This window comes from Esox lucius, chromosome 17 (assembly GCF_011004845.1).
Source record: "Esox lucius isolate fEsoLuc1 chromosome 17, fEsoLuc1.pri, whole genome shotgun sequence".
In the NCBI taxonomy this organism is placed as follows: Eukaryota; Metazoa; Chordata; class Actinopteri; order Esociformes; family Esocidae; genus Esox; species Esox lucius.
The window spans coordinates 3,709,950-3,727,634 of NC_047585.1; the positions used below are offsets into that span (position 1 = coordinate 3,709,950).

General features: G+C 41.5%; 1 protein-coding gene across 14 annotated transcripts in view; it reads right to left on the reverse strand.

Annotated features, from left to right (window-relative positions):
* ptprt (protein tyrosine phosphatase receptor type T) overlaps nucleotides 1-17,685 on the reverse strand; it is a 287,950-nt gene that overhangs the window by 159,143 nt on the left and 111,122 nt on the right. For all 14 annotated transcript variants that reach the window (XM_034287365.1, XM_020055888.2, XM_034287364.1 and 11 more), the window contains exon 7: nucleotides 11,002-11,295. In XM_034287365.1, coding sequence (XP_034143256.1) covers nucleotides 11,002-11,295 — 294 coding nt within the window. The remainder of the gene's footprint in view (nucleotides 1-11,001; nucleotides 11,296-17,685) is intronic.

Genomic DNA, 17,685 nt, shown 5'->3' on the forward strand with positions numbered 1-17,685 from the left:
TAATTGAGATAAGACAATAATTTGGCTATTAGAATTTCAATTTATGAACTACACACCCTGCCCAAAGCCAGAGGTTAAAAAAATGTATTTGTAAAAAAATATATAATAAATAATAAATGTGAGAGATTGTTGCCAAAACGCAGTCTTCTGCTGAGAAATATGTTACCAGAAAATGCTACCTTTCCACATCAAATTATTTAGGAACTGAAAGTGAATGAACTCTTCAAATAATTAACAGATCAGTTCAAATGTTTTTTTACACTTATGTTGTTGCTTGTGGTTGCTTGTTGTTGATCTGTTAATTATGGTTTATAAAAAAAAAATTTAGGTAACATTCTGATAACAACTAATTGTATCTGCAAATGAACCAGGAAAGGAACCATGCAGGCCTAGTTTAACCGGCCCACTATTAGAAGAGATGAATGTTGTTGTCCCTGGCTGGTTTCGATCAGTGTCTTTAACCATTATGCGATTTAAACAGCGGGAATGCAACTTTTATCTCAGCCCTTCACTTCTGCTGAAATAACAACAGAATTGTTACATTATTACATTATTAATGGAACTAATGTGTACTCTTGTACAAAGATTACTGTAGATGGCTAGCTAAAAGCTATAGAGCTCTAATGAAAACAATGACTCCAATCACTCCATGGCTGGTTCATTTCTTTAGAAAACAATAACAGTATAAAAGGGTCACGTAATACAATAATTGTCTTAAATATATTAGATTAATGGTATTACAGAGTGGGTATATATTGTTGTGCGACGGCTGAAAAGTACAGAGTGGATAAATATTTCTGATATATAAGGTTGGGGAGATTCCCATAAGAACACAGGGCTTGCTGGTCTTTTACTGCACAAGGGGTTGTGATATAGGATTACTCCAAAAAGCATGCACTGATGCGTACTTCGAAAATCTATCAGTAATTGTCGCAATATAAACGTAAATAGTTTTATTTTAAGCTTAGATTAATAATTTGTTTATGTGTGCAGTGTTGGTATAGCTGCATTAGATTATTTTGTCACAAATTAACATCACGCCAAGTTATATTTAGCTAGACACCATTAAGCATTGTGTTAAAGAGTCACAATATAACCTTAAACACTTTTAGGCTTACTATAACACAGCAACTGAAGGTTGCAGCCAGTGAAGTTTTTGTCTGTCCGGAACAAATCCTAAAGTAAATCTTAATGCATAATTAGTTTTGACCATGTTGAGGCTCAAACACCAGTCCCTCTGCATGGCAGACTGTGACTATAACCACTATGATATTAACAAAGGGTACTCAGTCAGTCAGTCAGTCACTCACTCAGTAAGAGACATTCGCTCTTCTTGGCCGGCTCCATTTACACAGTCCGGCAAAAAAATTATTGGTAGGGAGGATCAACTGCAAGCACAAAAGTAGTGAAAAAATGTGAAATCTGTTCCTTTAAACAGAAAAAGGAATTCAGACCACATGTGCTCTTTAGTGTGTTGTGTTATGCAAACACAATACCCAACCACATCACCCTGGCAGAAAGTGCAGTGACCTCCCACTGAACCCTGGGATATGTAGGCCCATGGTGGTCCTTCTTGGGATGTGACTGTAAGAATCGTCAAATCATCAACATTCATTAGCTAACACCTCTGGTGACATACTTTTCCCATCTGGTCTTCGCAGCTGAGGGAGGTGTTGATTACAACTGTTACGCTGTAGTACGTGAGCAGAATTTATAAACAACTCATGTTTTTTCTTCAGACTTACACCCATTTGCAAAGATTACACTCACCATCCCTACTCTCATAAATGTATTAATAGTTGGTCCACGTACTCCCAGGCAGAAACACTATAATGGCAGACTGTGGTATCAGTAAAACAACAAGTGATTGAACTATGAGAGGACAACTTAAAGAACAATTTCATAGCAAGAAGTCGAATTTCTAACCGTGATTCATTTTTAATGAAGGCTCTTACACGGGGACAGATCGTTGTATGTAAGCTGAAAGCCTTGGATTGGAGGGTGGTGGTAAACATATTGATTTGTTTTTTTCATAATGTTTGTTTCATAAGCCCTCTTGCCACACAAACCCATAGAAACCAGATTACCACATTGACCCTGATGAGCTGTAACTTCATTTAAAAAGGGCTGGCCTTGATGTGTTTTAATTGGATAAAAAGAGACAGGATACGCCTACCAAAAGGTTTTTAAAGGAAATGTATTGCACAGAGTATCTGATTGAACATCTCATTATAATTTGGGATAAATATACTGAATTATAACTTTTCCAACCCTTTCACTAAGACACAGAACTCAGACCAAATGTATTCTCAGAGACATTCACTAATATTCAGGTAAAGGCCCAAAATAAGCAACACAAAGCCATCACTATTCATTTTGCCAAAATGAATCAATTAAAGTTATCTGTCAAACAGAGGAGATATGACAGCCTTCGTGTCTTCTGAAGAGCTTAGATTCATAGAGCCCATCCACTTAATCTCTGCTTCTCAATCGTTGGCAGACATCAAATTCAATCAGCCTGTGTCAAATGCTTATCTAAAATGTCCTGGATGTCAGACATCAGTTTTAAAAGGATTTAAGATTAAGATACCATATAGGGTGTTCTATACAGCTATAATTTCATAACCACAAAGTTCAACAAGCAACATGAAACAAAGAAGCAATGCTGGAACTGGAATACAACACCCAAGTGAGGTAGATAATAAAAGAGAAATAAGTGAAAAAACCTAAACATAATTTCTTCTTCAAACGTCAATTCATACAATGCCAGAGGGGGGTACAAAAGAATTGAGGCGATAGAGCTGATAAGAGTGAATCCACTTAAGTCAGCGAAGAGCTTCAGTCTGTGCCAAATACCACCTCCTCAAGATGAATTGTTCAGTCTGCTATTGATTGTTTGTTTTGTGTCTTGGACTCCAATGGAGGAGGAATAGTCTTGAGGACAAAAGCCTTTTCCAAACACTCTGAGGAGTAGCGTTTCCAGTTTTACCAGAGTTGACAGAGGCAGAAGTCACACATACCACAGAAGGTTTGTGTCTTGGAAGAAAATTGCTCTTGAAGGACACAGATGCATCAATACAGCTTCTACACAGGTATGTACGGTACACTGAAGGAAACACCTGCATACAGTCAACTCAAGGAAAACACAAGTGTTGACTGTACACACAAGAAACACACACGCATACATGTCATCCTTACATAAGTACAACGAAAGTGTCAATGTCACAGTTTCTCATTCACATGGAATTGCAACACATTTTTTGGGGCAAAATAGTTGTTTTGTCCTAATATTTAAAAAGTTAATGTTATGTTGTAGTAGCAATACTTTCATGTGGAATTGCAAACGCTGTACATAGGCAACTTAGCTTACCTGGGAATATTAAATCATATGTTGAAAATAATCAATTTTCCAAGCCATTTATTCAGGGTTATTGCAGGAAGAGCTTATTGTTGGAAGAAGAACACAGAAGAACAGACAAGCTAGGCTCTGAGATTGATTAGCAACGGTCAAAATTCATGAAAGGTCGAAAATACAGTTCTGAAAATGTATCAGCTGCATAATTGAGCAAGCTACTCAATTCTTTAAAGTCAGACCAAGAAAATATACTTGTGTATACATACTGCACATAAACATGACAAGAGAAAAAAAATCATTGGAGTCTGGGAAGCCAAATAGGAGATCATCACACACATGTCCACACACACACACACACTCAGACATACAGATGCAAATTGGCCAACATGGCCTGAGGAGAAGGGAGGCATCATCGGTAGAGTTTTCCTGGTCTCATCGTACTCAAATCCCTAATTTAGGTTCCTGTAAAGCCAACTGACATTATTAGGCAAATGGGAAGGTAGACCAAAGTGATTAATTGCTATTCCAAATAATCTTTTGGTAGCTTTTGCGATAACACAAAGCCATAGATACAATTGGGTATTATGAATTAAGGGACGAAAATGGGGTGAAAAGTGTTATATTACCCCCAACAAAAGCAAAAGTGTGAAACAGAATATTACATATCACAGCTTGTAAAAAATAAATATGCAAAAAGGTGCCACGATGTAGCCTGTGCATAATTCAACACCTCTCTCTGTTTGTCATTGTAAACCCATTACTAAAGTAGAGAAAAGCCTAAGAGCCCATGGGCCATTCAACTCGTGAAGAGGCTATTCTGGTCCAGTTTGACAGGCCCATCTGGGATTACCAGTCAGGCCTTTTCTGACAGTATGGCCGTATTTTGTGTTTCACCTTAATATCAATTCCAAATTAGTTTTCGCATTAGTGCGTGACCCCAGAATTGCAACTTAAGTTTATAGGAATTTCTCTGTTGTGATGGAAATTTGACTTAACCGAATGACAAAAAGGAGAATGATTTGACTTTCATATTTCATATTTTCATAGAAATTCATATGTAATTGATCAACATATTGTCATTGGTGGAAAAAAAGTGAACTGGCAATTGAAAGTCCTTAACATTCCACGTCAATAAGGAAACATATGGATTAGCTGTCTTCAATAGGGCCTCCATGGTCAAGCCCTTGAAGACATTTGGCTCTTTGCCATTCATTTAGCGGCACAAGAGCACTTGGCGGCTTTTGAAAACCCACAAGCACATTTGTGCTTGGTTAGACATAAAATCAAGACATCACCAGTGTAAAGACTGTGTAAAGACTGTTGCGTTCTTTCAAGTTTATTTTACTTGAAAAACACCATGTCTCCTTGTCCTCCACACATAAGGTAATTGGAGTATCATTTTGGTATGAAACCTTTTTGTTGTATAAAAATATCTCTGTCCTTCCCTGTTACAGAAGGTTGTTTCTAAAGCTTGAATCTTCCCAAAGAAAAAACCTGATGTAGGCAAAGAAGTGAAGCAAAGCCATATATCCTGCAGTTAAATCTAAAAGCCATCTCTTAATAGCATGAGGACATAAGCCAGGAGACACATTAGCCCCGGCATCATAAATATTCAGTCAGTTAACAGAGGGGAGAAGGTGTTTTAAAAAGTGATCAATCCAGAAGAGGTTGCATTCCCCCCAGATCATCAGCACGTTCATATTGCACTCCAGCAAGGTCTCTCCACTCCATAAAGGGAGATGAGTGTCCTGTGTAAGAGTCCAGTGTGTGTGTGTGTGTGTCTGTGTGCACGTGTGCCAGGACAGCCCCTCTGCGGCAGCAGCGGCTACAACTTGAGAGAGAAAGATCAGTTGGAGATAAATTTAATATTGCAAGGCTGTCCTCTCAGATCATGGCAAATGGAGAGTTTAAAGCTGGCCCGGGAGACCAGCTGTGGAGGTCGAGCAAAGCCATCTTCTCCTTGCCCAGAAATAATGTAAACAAATTAACAGTGGAGGTGTCCTTCAGGCCCAGCACGAAGGCTGGGCCAGACAATGGTCCACTGCCCATCGTCTATGAAAAGCATACATCATGAAGGGCAATGTTAATCGCAAGCACTAAAGAAAGTCTAAAGAGAGGACCATATACATCATGAGAAACATGATTCAATTTGCTCTGAGAAGCTGATAAAACTTCAAAGCTAGCATTAGAGAATAAAGAGATAGGATTCGTTTTTTAAAAATACCCATTTTCCCTTAGAATATTCCAAATGTCCCCATGTCAATTTGAACATTTTCCAAATCTTATTCTTGCAACGGATTTACCTGACGAGCGGATCAGGATATTGGAGATTGTCCATTTTCTCTCCCAGGAGAGAGAACAGGGGTAGGTGGATATTTCATTTTCAGGGCAACCAGCCAAGGACAGAGAGAGAGTGAGAGAGAGGGAGAGACTCCATGAGAAATAGGATGAATGCTTGCCACAGCAGCTCTCACGAGCACATTATCACCTTCATCTTCCCACGCACAGTGGGGGGGAGGAAGATTTATAGTTACATGGGGGGGAGAAAGATAATACGAATAAATCCTGTTTGGTTGAGAGTCAAGTGGAGGTCTATAGTCAATAGATCATTCACGCACGCCGCAAAATGGATTAGAGGGATCTACAGTCCACCTCTTAACGAGCCAAATGCTCCTTCATCACTGTGGGTGTTAAAGTCGGGTAGAAGAAGTGTGTCAGTCTGAGGGATGACAACGTGAGATGAAGGCACACGCCGGGAGCCAAAGACACCACGTCCCTCATCGTTGCCTGACAGATATTCATAATTGGGTCCCAACCTAGGGAGTGTACCCAGAATTTACCTCAGAGGGGGCAAAAGAGAGCGGTGAGCCAGGAGCAAATGAAAACACTGTGATATATCTGCTCCAAAGCCTTGAGCAGTAGGGAGGGGAAAATGTGTGAGAGAAAACATTTGATTTTCTATCAAAACCAAGGCCCTGATCCAAGCTGAAGTTCTGGGAAAAGTGGAAAGGCATGGAGTCTAATTTAAGTAAAGCATCCTACAGACTAAATGTGATTGATCAGGAGGGGTTCCTATCAGGGAGTGTTATGTAAACAGAGAAGGAAACTGCTTTCATGTAGCAAAAATTAAATTGTAACATAAATTATTCTTACAGCCTGTCGTTACACCAGTTCTAACAAAACCAACAGGAAAATAAAAGTCCAGCTCAGTTTTGAGGACTTAGCTCCTTAATTACATGTGAAAAAGTATTTTTCTTATCCGGGAATTTGAAATTCTGTCATGGCTGGGCTTAGCGTCAGCTAAGACTTTCGCAAACATTCTCCATAATTCAGTCCATTCTTTTCTTGTCCTATCAGGGTCCTCATCTTTATTACTATTGTTTCTCAAATCTATAGTTCTTCTTAGTTCTTTGTATTGTTCTCCCACCATCTTCTTTGCTCTGTTGTCTTTTGTGATACATAGTCCCCGAAAGCATTAGTTATAAGAGGTGGATGGGAGTTGTCCCGTGACATCAGTGGGGATTCCCTCAATTCCCTGTCTCAGTCCTGCAACCCCCGATGGGAAACCTGAAGACAAATAAGATTCAAACCTTGTGGTTTAACGAGAACCCTGCATAAACAAAAGTGTCATGTAATGAAGACGTAACTAAATTAGACATAAACCCAGCGGCATAACATAACATCAACATGACCATATTCTATACAGTGTTTTGGGTTTTCCCGTTTGTCCTCACTTTGCCATAGCAGAGTCCACTGAAGCACTGCCAGCTGCCAATGCTCCAACCGGCCGGATGGGCAGACTGTCAGGCAGTCGAGGGGCCTGGGGCATCTCTGAAACCCCCTCCCCCTCCGTGCCCCCGACGCCCTCGCTTGGTCTAACATGCCCAACGCCTGCCCCCTCTCTTGCCGCTTTTGCCTCCTCACTTTACCTCTGGCCAGGCCTCACCTGCCTCTTCTGATCTCCTCTGCCTCCCTCGCGCTTCCTCGCTACCCTGCGACGTCTCTCTGACAGGTAAACACGGCGGCCGCCACTTCCATAAACACGTTTCTTTCTGCTGCACTTCACACAACCCCCCCACCACACAGGCAGCGCATGGAGGAGTTGGAATTCGGCGCGACGAAGCCGAGGCCAGCAGCCACCTTTGTTCCACTTCACCTCCGCTCCTCCCCCCACTCTCTCTCTTTCTCTCTCTCTACCTGTCTGTCTCTCTCTACTTGTCTCTCTATTGGCTGCCAGTGATTTAATGAAAACCGACAGCCTCCCCAAATCGATCTGAGATGGATGTAGACACATACATAAGTAAAATGTGTGCATGCACACTCTGGTGCGCAAACGCAAATACCCAGGCAACACAATATGTTTATTGGTTCTGACTCACACCTGTGAGTGTCTGAAACAGTGTCTGGTTGTCTTGAACCTGAGGTTGCCATCGTGGGGTTGGATGGAACGTGTCAAACAGGTTGGGACTCGTATAACTCAGGCTGAACACAAACAACGTCTGGATGGCAAACGGCCTTAATAAAGATGCCTCTGGCCCTATTGTCTTTCCTTGTTGGCACTGATGTTGTTGACAACGTCTTTTATTGAGGACAAATGTACTTACTATAACTCTGATGTGGTTCTTCCTTCTAGCTGTCTTAAGATGAATGCACTAACTTGAAGTCGCTCCAGATAACAGACATCTAAATATAATTAAATGTACAGACTGGGTAGCCTTCTGTACACAGATAACATTGTCAAAACTGTTCTCAGGTCAGCCTCCACAGCTAAATCCAAAGTGACGGGACAATCTGAAACTGCTCCGAGAGATGTCCGCTTGCCACTCAAGAAACATTCTTGAACCCGTACGGACTAGAAAATTAAACTCTGGCTTGTTCGAACCTAATAATTTCCCACGTGTTCCTCTCAACTTTCACTCTGGTTGTACCAGCGGTTTCCTGAGGCAAGGCTCTATTTGTCGTCTCTTTCCTTGCCTGATGGTGTTAACGGGAGGTTTCCTGAGGCAAGGCTCTATTCGTTGTCTCTTGCCTTGCCTGATGGTGTTAACGGGAGGTTTCCTGAGGGAAAGGCTCTATTCGTCGTCTCTTGCCTTGCCTGATGGTGTTAACGGGAGGTTTCCTGAGGGAAAGGCTCTATTCGTCGTCTCTTGCCTTGCCTGATGGTGTTAACGGGAGGTTTCCTGAGGGAAGGCTCTATTCGTTGTCTCTTGCCTTGCCTGATGGTGTTAACGGGAGGTTTCCTGAGGGAAAGGCTCTATTCGTCGTCTCTTGCCTTGCCTGATGGTGTTAACGGGAGGTTTCCTGAGGGAAGGCTCTATTCGTCGTCTCTTTCCTTGCCTGATGGTGTTAACGGGAGGTTTCCTGAGGGAAGGCTCTATTCGTTGTCTTTTGCCTTGCCTGATGGTGTTAACGGGAGGTGCAGCGGCAAGTCATCAGCCTCTCAGCGGCGTCTTCTACACGCGCCTGGCGAGTGCCACGCTGAACGCCACCGCCCGCAGGTGTATATCAACGACAAGGCACTTTTTACAAAGCACTGGATTTGCATAATGGGAACGGCTGCGATGGGAGGCGGCGGAGCGCGGAATGCCTAATAGGTAGGCCCCTGTGGGTCGTGTCGCGCCTGTCAGACGGAATTGGACACATCTGATCAGGGGAGAAGCAGTGCGGGAGTCCAGAAAGGGAGTAGGGACACTGAGGCAGGCGAATTGGGAGTCTACGCCGCGGATCCTTGGGGAACCTGTGGCATCGAGCCACTTGATTAGCAGAGCATTTAAACACTTAATTGTATCCAGGTACAGAAAGGCATGGCCGCTGGCCTTAGGACCACACACAAACAGGCAGATGGACTACTTCAAAACAGCTTGAACACAGGAGTTACGCAGTGGGCGCTCCGACAAACAAAGGAGCGAAGACTGCAAGACACAAATTTGCTCACAGACACCTCCCACACAAGTTCGTTGTGCGTACGCTTCAGAAGGTCAGGGAAGGCAGCAAGCATTCCTACTCAAATACGAGTGTTACCTTCGTCTTCTTGCTTCCCTGCCTCTTTAAATTGCTTGTAGCGTTTCACACCTTGAGAAAGCCCTGACAAAGTCCTTTTCCTTGTTCATCAGCACTATATTGACTATGGCAGCAGTGTGTTCTCACAGCAGTCGGAAGGAGCGTGAGCAAGGGACAGTGAAAGAAATGTACAGTAGGAAACCATGACTAGGTAGAGGAAGGGACTGAGCAGGGAGAAATAGATGAGAGAGACAAAGAGAAAGAGAGAGAGAGTTGGAAAAGAGGCTAAATGGAACAGGAGGCAATTCAAAGGAAGGCAGAGAACAAGACTGGAAATTGAGAAAGAGTGAGGAAAAAGAGTGAGAGAAGACAAAGGATGACAGAAGAAATAGGAAGAGAGAAGAAAGAGACGGAACAAGAAAGATGCAAAAAGAAAAGGATGACGAGAGAGAGAGAAAAGTGTGAGGAGAAAAAGATGTGCTGGCGCCGCCATGCAGGGCTCCTTCATCATCTCTCTCACCTGGAGAACAGAGGCTTCCCACGGCTGCTCATCTGCTAACCTCAATTACCTTTCCCCATCAGGGCCCCACGGGGGCCATCGCACGCTCACACACACACACACACACCCCAACACAGTCACATACAGTCACATACAGACAGTTTCACACACAAACAAGTCACACTTCCACTTGGTTTCTTAAAGAGACAGTAACTCCCACATACCCACATAATGGCAGTATTACTGATCCACATGCACAAGCAGGGTAAGATCTGATTAGCTGTCACTTTATCAAATGAAGTGTGTCTTTCTTCCGGATGCTCCATACACTACCCACTGCGCCAATAATTACAAGGGAAAATTGCTCCCACCTAAACCCTTTCCCTGACAACTCTTCTCTTCCTGCACATTTTGTAACATCTCAATTATCATTATGTTCGATTTGTGCTTGAGCTCCCGAGGAGTATTAATTAGTTAGAGAGAAATGCATTTTTCCTCCGCATCGCCTCATAACACTGCAGTTTTATCCCCTCATCCTGAGTAACTACTTCAGTGAAAGTGGAGAGCTACAGACATAACGTTTGGTTTCAAATGGTAGACAGAAAACAGCAGCAATGAGGTACCTTGCTCAAGGGCACAAGGACATACTTGCACTGTGTCCGCTCTGGGATTCAAATAAGTGACCTTTCACTCTATGGTTCAACGCTGCAACCACTAAGCTAAAGATCTGCTCCACTGTGAACTTCAGAAGCCGACTGGACCTTACTGAGGCAGCCAGTGCACGTTGAACTCATTGACTCCCTGGCAAAAGCTATTTGGTCTACCACATTTTGAAAAAGTGATGGTGTCACTTGTGATGGATTTTGTAACCTACACCTAGATAATGGGAAAATAGCTGTCATCATCAAAGGGTCAATAGCTGGTAACACGAAGGGATTGTACAGTACTGCATTGAAAAATGAGCAGTGAAACTACACCCACAGTTCTCATAACAGGAGTATTAGCTAGAATTATTCTTTAGACCTAATGAACCCAGAAAGATTAGCAGTCGCTGATTCATCAACATACAGGTATACACGTTTAGAAGAAGCATGCAAATATAAAGCACAGAAAAAAAAACAGAAAAGAAAATGCATTGTTCCCTCACCGGCACACTTGGTTCGGGTGATAAGAGGAGGTCCTGGGGGTCCAGTGCCCCCCTCGCCCGGCCGGGAAAGCAGAACCTTGATCTCGTACTCCACGTCGGGGTCCAGGTGCCACAGCTTGTAGGTGGGTGCGTCTACGATGTGGGTCTCGGCCCAGTTGCCCGTGGTGGTGCGGTACTCCACCTCTTTCAGGATGATAGGGCCATCCCCAATGATTGAGTTGGCATTGGGCTTGATCCAAAGGTAGGTGGCCCCCACTGCCAGCAGCTCCGGAGGGGCAATAGGTGTTGGGGGAGCTGAGGAAAGGGAGAGAAAAACAGAGACAAATATAAAGTTTTGAATATAGTGTTTATCAAACTGACGTGGCTGAATAAGGTCACAGGAACGCCCTACGTGCTATTTCCCAGGGTCTTTGTGGCGTAAGATCATCATTAGAACTGCCTTAAATGTATGATATTAGGCAAGAATTCTTATACAGAGTGACCTACAATGGTCATTACATGGACTTTCAGACTTTTCTGAAGTTTCTTTGTAACTAAAATCCACAACCCTGATGTTACAAGCCCCATTCTCTGCCAGCCAAGTTACAACAACATCTTACATTTGTGTTCTCAGCGACAGCGTGGCTCCAAAACTATACAATTATAAAAACTAAGATGCCTGCATTTTCAGATAGAAGTGCCTTATATATTCAAACACCTTTACTAAATTTAGAATTTCTTACATTCTGATATTTTGTGGGACTAACCTAAACACAATATTCCATAATGTCAAAGTTGAAATAAATGGTTTTCCATTAAGGGAGGGGGGCTTGCTGAATTAACAAATCACAAACAAATTAAAAGCTGAAAAGTATTCCACTCTTTTTTATGGTAACCCTAAATAAGTTAAAGGAAAAAAGCTCAATAACTCATAGGAAGTGGAATGGGCTCACTCTGGACCCAATAATAGTGATTCAAATAAATTCTGAATGACTAACTCTCATTTTTATAACCCGCAAATGCAATTACCTGTATTGTCCCTCAGTTGAATACTAAATTTCAAGTACCTTTTTAAACACGAGCAGGAAGGAGGTTTTTAAATGTATCACAAAGGAGGGCACCGATTGGCCGAAGGATAAACTTTTTAAAAAGCAGACACTAAATATTTATGAATGGAAGCAATTAATTCCGCTTTAGATAGCGTATCGAAACCCCAGTCACTTACAAAAAAACAGACGTTATACATAACTAGAGTTGTTGGAGAGTAAAGAAACTGCTTAGGGATTTAACCATGAGACCATTTGAAAGCTGATACAATAGCTGTGACAATCAAACTGAGGCTTGATCACCAACATTGCAATTACTACAAAATCCTAAATGATAATAAAAAAGGAATACACAGAATATAGATATTTCAAAACATGTCTGTTTTGAAACTAGGGACTAAAGTAATACCGCAAGTGGTATAGACATGAACTGTTTGTCCTGAATGCAAAGCTTTATGTTTGAGGCAAATCCCACTCCCTGGGCACAGCACTTCATATTTTTAAAGATACCCGCGCCTGCATCATGTAATGGTTGTCCTTGTCAAGGAAAAGAGACAAATAGATTTAAGCACAGGCTAAATCCTACAGGAAAACCAGCTTCAATCTGCTCTCCCACAAACACTGAAATACCAATTCATCTTTCAGCAGGACAATAGCCTAAGGCCAAATCTGCACTGGAGTTGCTTACCAAGATGACATCGTTCCAGAGTGGCCCAGTTACAGTTTTGACTTAATATTGACCTGACAATCTATCACAAGACTTGAAAACGGCTGTCTAGAAATGATCAATAACTAACTCGACAGAGCTGGAAGATTCTTTGTTTCAATAATCATGGCTAAATAATGTACAATCCATGTGTGCAAACCTTTTAGAGACTTTGCTGCTCAAAAAGACTTACCTCTGTAATTGGTGTCAAAGGTGTTCCTAACATGTATTGATTCAAGGGGTTGATAATATATGTAATCACTAGATCCATTTTAGTTTAACTTTTCAGTGTAACAGATGTGGAAAAGATATATGGGGTCGAACAGTATTAATAAGGTACATACTTAAAATATGCTAAATAGGCCTATAAATGCAATTTAGAATAATATTTAAATCAATACCATTACATTGACACCAAGCTGGGGTATTTTTTTGCCTGTCTGTATGTGTTTCAGTGATTCTGCATGGTGAAGGAGGGTCCAGTCAATTTGTCTTTCAGCAGAAACTCAACTATATTTTTCTACAGAATCTCTGTTAATAGATCATTACAATTACTGCTATTTTCCCATTACTTTTTGCATGAAAAATCTCAAAAGCTTGATCTCCAATAGGTATACTATCCCTTTAAGAGCTGGTCGGTTGTCAGTATTGAGTATAGTTATAATATCAATGTAAGTTTTGAATGGAGACAACGGATCAGAGGGCGTAGCAAAACATGGTTTAACAACACAATTAGTACATGTTCTTTCTACAATATGTGTTACAATATGTGATGTATTTTCTTTTTAAGCTTCTTTTCAACAAGCTAAAAAAGAAATCTGTTATCAATTATTCTTAAGTTATATGTCAGGTGCAAACAAGGTGCTGATTTCAAATTGGTAGATTGACTGATTTTGTGCAGAACAAACACAGGAACCATTTGGTGGTTGCAGGTAGCATGAATTGAGAGTATGATTAGGTCAGATATAAATGAATGCCATATAGTATTTAGACAGTGATTTCGATGTATATAAATTCATTGATAGCCCTTTGACAAAATGAAATCAAAACCAAGCAGACTTAGCATCGACCCTTCTTCCAGAGCTAAAGAGTAATGCAACTAAACCGAATGCCTGCGGGAGCATCGCATCCAGTGAGGTGATGTACCTCAGCCTTTCGCATATCTCCCTTTGCTCCAAGCTACCCCTCTCTCCACTCAACCAGCTGTATCCCGTGGCACAATCCACAGGAGATGGCAAGGGGCTTCTATCGCAGTGACTCACTCCGTATGTCTCCTATACCCTCTTCTCAGCAGGTTGGAATGAGATAACAGAAGGAGAGAGAGACAGGGAGACAGTTTGAGAGAAACAGAGACAGGTGGAATGACAGAGAGACAGACAGAGACTGAGAGAGAAAGGGAGACCCAGAAAGAGACAGAGACAGACTGATGACAAGAGACAGGGAGAAAAAGAGACAAAACTAAAACAGAGACAAACACACAGTCAGAAAGATGGCCAGGCGGACAGAGAGTAGAGAGAGGGGGAGGAAAAAGAGGAGTTAAGCGGAGGAGTAATCCTGGTCTAAGCACGGCAGACTGCCCGTTAAGGTACCCAGCCATGCGTAGCAGCGACAGACCCAGTCCCCTATTAGAGGCTGTTGCTCAGTGTGTGTTCCCATGTAATCAACTAAGCCAGATTACCAGGCCACATTTAGCTCTTCAGTGGTTAGAGAGAGACTGCAGTCTGGAGCTGGATACTGACGAGGCTGCCTCCGGGTGATACTCATGGAGAGTTCACTTTATGGCCAAAAGAGAAATGAGGTAATATGTGTCTGGAACTTCATGGTGTCCATATAAAGACAGCTTCAATCTCAGAACGAGTTGCCTTAGGGTGTCTTAATATGGACGGCACCAGAGTGGAGGTTTAAAGAGTCTGTATTACGCGGTCACAAGGCTCTGTGTGTAAATATGAATTAATTTTTAATGGGCTTTAATGGCAAAAGAAACATAAAATAACATATTTTATATAGGAATAAAAACTTTAGAATTAGTGCCAGGGCGTAAATGTCAGTCATGCTAACTAACTAGCTACTAGCTATCTCATTACTTGAACACAGATATGCTTTGCACACATTTTGATGGCGAAGTAAGAACTGAAAAGGGATAGGCCACAAAGAGGTGTGCTTCCAAGTCAGGCTACATATGCAGGAAGCTGAGTGCTATTCTGGATCTCTGCCGTGTCCGCATGTTCTGCATGCGTTGGATATTGCCCAATCACTATTCAGCAGCTGTCTCAAGCTCCAACTAGCTCTATTTTGATCATGTCAGGCAAGGCTGCCCAAACAAAACCTGACAGAAAATTCGCTAATTTTATTAAGAGGTTATTTCAGTGCAATGTTATGTAGATATATAAAATGTTATGAAGCGAATTTGATTGTTTCTTTCAATTCAATTATGTATATCTTGTTTTACATACTGCTTGCAGCTGCCATTAAGCCGTTCAGGTTGAGACCATTGCTTTGCAATTTCATCATACATTTTATACCTCACTGGCTTTGTATTTATTTAGCTACTTATACTTAATATATTTGATTGACACAACAACCCTTTTTCTATGCTACAATTTATGCCCCTTTTGACATTTGGAGTTTGTTGCAAAATGCTGGATGAACTGAGTCCATACATATTGTTATATTACAGTCATATCAGTTGTAACTGTTGCGGCATCGGCCTTTGACTGAACTGAGATGTCTCATTTGGTGAGAGGCAATATCCAGCCATCGGAGGCTCCGCATTTGTATATTTGGCTGGCATTGGTAAAAATATATATATACAGTCGGTTCATTTGTTTCCTTTGTCATTGTCATGGTTGGAGCTCTCTGGTGTATGTACAGTACATTAGGGTGTTTATAGGGTTTCTTGAGAGAAGGGGGCTGGCAGAGTAGACCAGCCTACATTGATGCAAAAGCCACCATTCAAATCAATTGGTTATTGGTGTCATGATTTGAATCAAAATTACCAATTTTAATTCAGAGAAAGAAAGATGATAATACTGACAATAATTAATGAGTAACACAAAATATGTAACCCCCATCCAATCCCTCTGTTACTACTGCATAGCAGGTAATTAGCTATCATTGTTAGAATAGTAACAAATGCAGACTAATATCATCACAAGAGAAAGATTCCAGCCAGGTAAGTTAAACTTAATTAATTAGAACTGTTATAGACAATCCCCCCAACTGTATCAGTTTATAGGCACACAACCTTGATCTTTTCCAGTACATGATGAGAAGACAACAAGTTATAAACCTTAGTGCAACCTTTATGCTTTGCTCTAAGGCTGAAAGAGATGAAATTGCCAACTGCAAACATTTGAACGCCAAGATTTGACACTAATTACACTATTACTTTTAATATCAAACTGAATAATTCATCATTTTAAACGTCAAACCAAATGTCATCTAAGCTAACTACACCGGGGAAAGGTAGACAACTTGACAAATAGTCAAATTAGCTCTTAAATTCCACAAAGCATCTGCTATATTCCGATTGGGTAATATCAAGTGCATGTACAACATGGGGACGCGCCAAGGATTCCGGATAGCACTCTACAGCACTCACCTATTTATGAGTGGTTCTGACTTAAAAAACATGTTCCCCTGTTTTTCATCCTAATTCTGTGATATCCAACAGGTGATGGAGGTCTTGCTTTGAAGCAGCAACTCCCAGCTGACTTGAGACAGTCATTGATGAGATGCATGTCTTCCAAAGCACATCCAATGCCGTACCGGTTCTTATCTCACTGGATCCAAAACCTGTAAGTCCAGACCGGAATACTGACATGGCAGAATTGTGTGTTTGTGTATCATAACAGTAGAACATATTTTTTGGAGTTATTAATAGCTATGTTGTTTATTACAGCAAATTGTGTTGTTTATGGTGAAGAGATTATTAATAATGGGCATAATATGGCTGCACCACAAAATACTGTATTTTAAGCATAAAAATTGTATAGGACAAACTTGTGCAAATAAAAAAATGGTGATTCATCATAATTAACTACAAAATTCCATGTTATTAATCGCAATTACTTCTGTTAATCATTTGACAGTCCTAGTCCTAACAATTAAGCTGTCATCATGCTGTTTAAACCCACTGTTGTTATCGATCACGACCTGTTGGGGAGAAGTCTTTTGTCATTGTTGTGCACTGTGGAAGAATAATGGTCCGCACTCTAAAGCAAAGTCTTGTTTTAAGAGCAAACTTTTTCAGAGGCTATTACAATATGCATGGTGCTTGCATTCCTGGGAGAAAATGCCTCATCTATCATCAGGCATCTATTCATCTCAGTGACGAGGCATCTCGCGAAGCATTGCTTTGCGCCCCCTTCCATTAATAAAGGTGTGCACTTCATTTATTTTGGTGCAAGCCAAGGCCCTGTGTCAGCACAACCTATCAGCCGCATGTTCTCATCGCCTCTACCACGGACATTTGAATGCCACCACACCACCGCCAACAGAGAGAAGTACAGACGCTGGAGTTCAAGTGATTTCTGGCACAGGGCATACTGAAGAAAAAGTGCGACCCAGGTAGATCATCATTTGAAGCGAGAAACTGAGCACGCCCACAGGGAACAAGCAATGTCACAGTTTCAAGCTTGTCGAGAGTAAACACAGGATGCTGCACATGTTTACCTTTGTTCATGCACGGCAAACAAATCTGATGAAATGAACTAGCCGGATCGGCACATGAATAAACTAAAACATCCCACCTTAACAGTAGCTGATAAAGTATGATGGCTTGATTTAATCCAAGTTGCTTTTAGTGTCAGGTAAGAAAATAGGAAAACACAACAATAATCCAAGTTTGCCTTTGCCCTGTTCCTCTCCTCTGGGGCTGGCCATGTTTTATTAACTGCAGTCCTTTTCAGCCATGTGAACCTCCACAGGAGGAAAACAGAGAACCCTCCATCA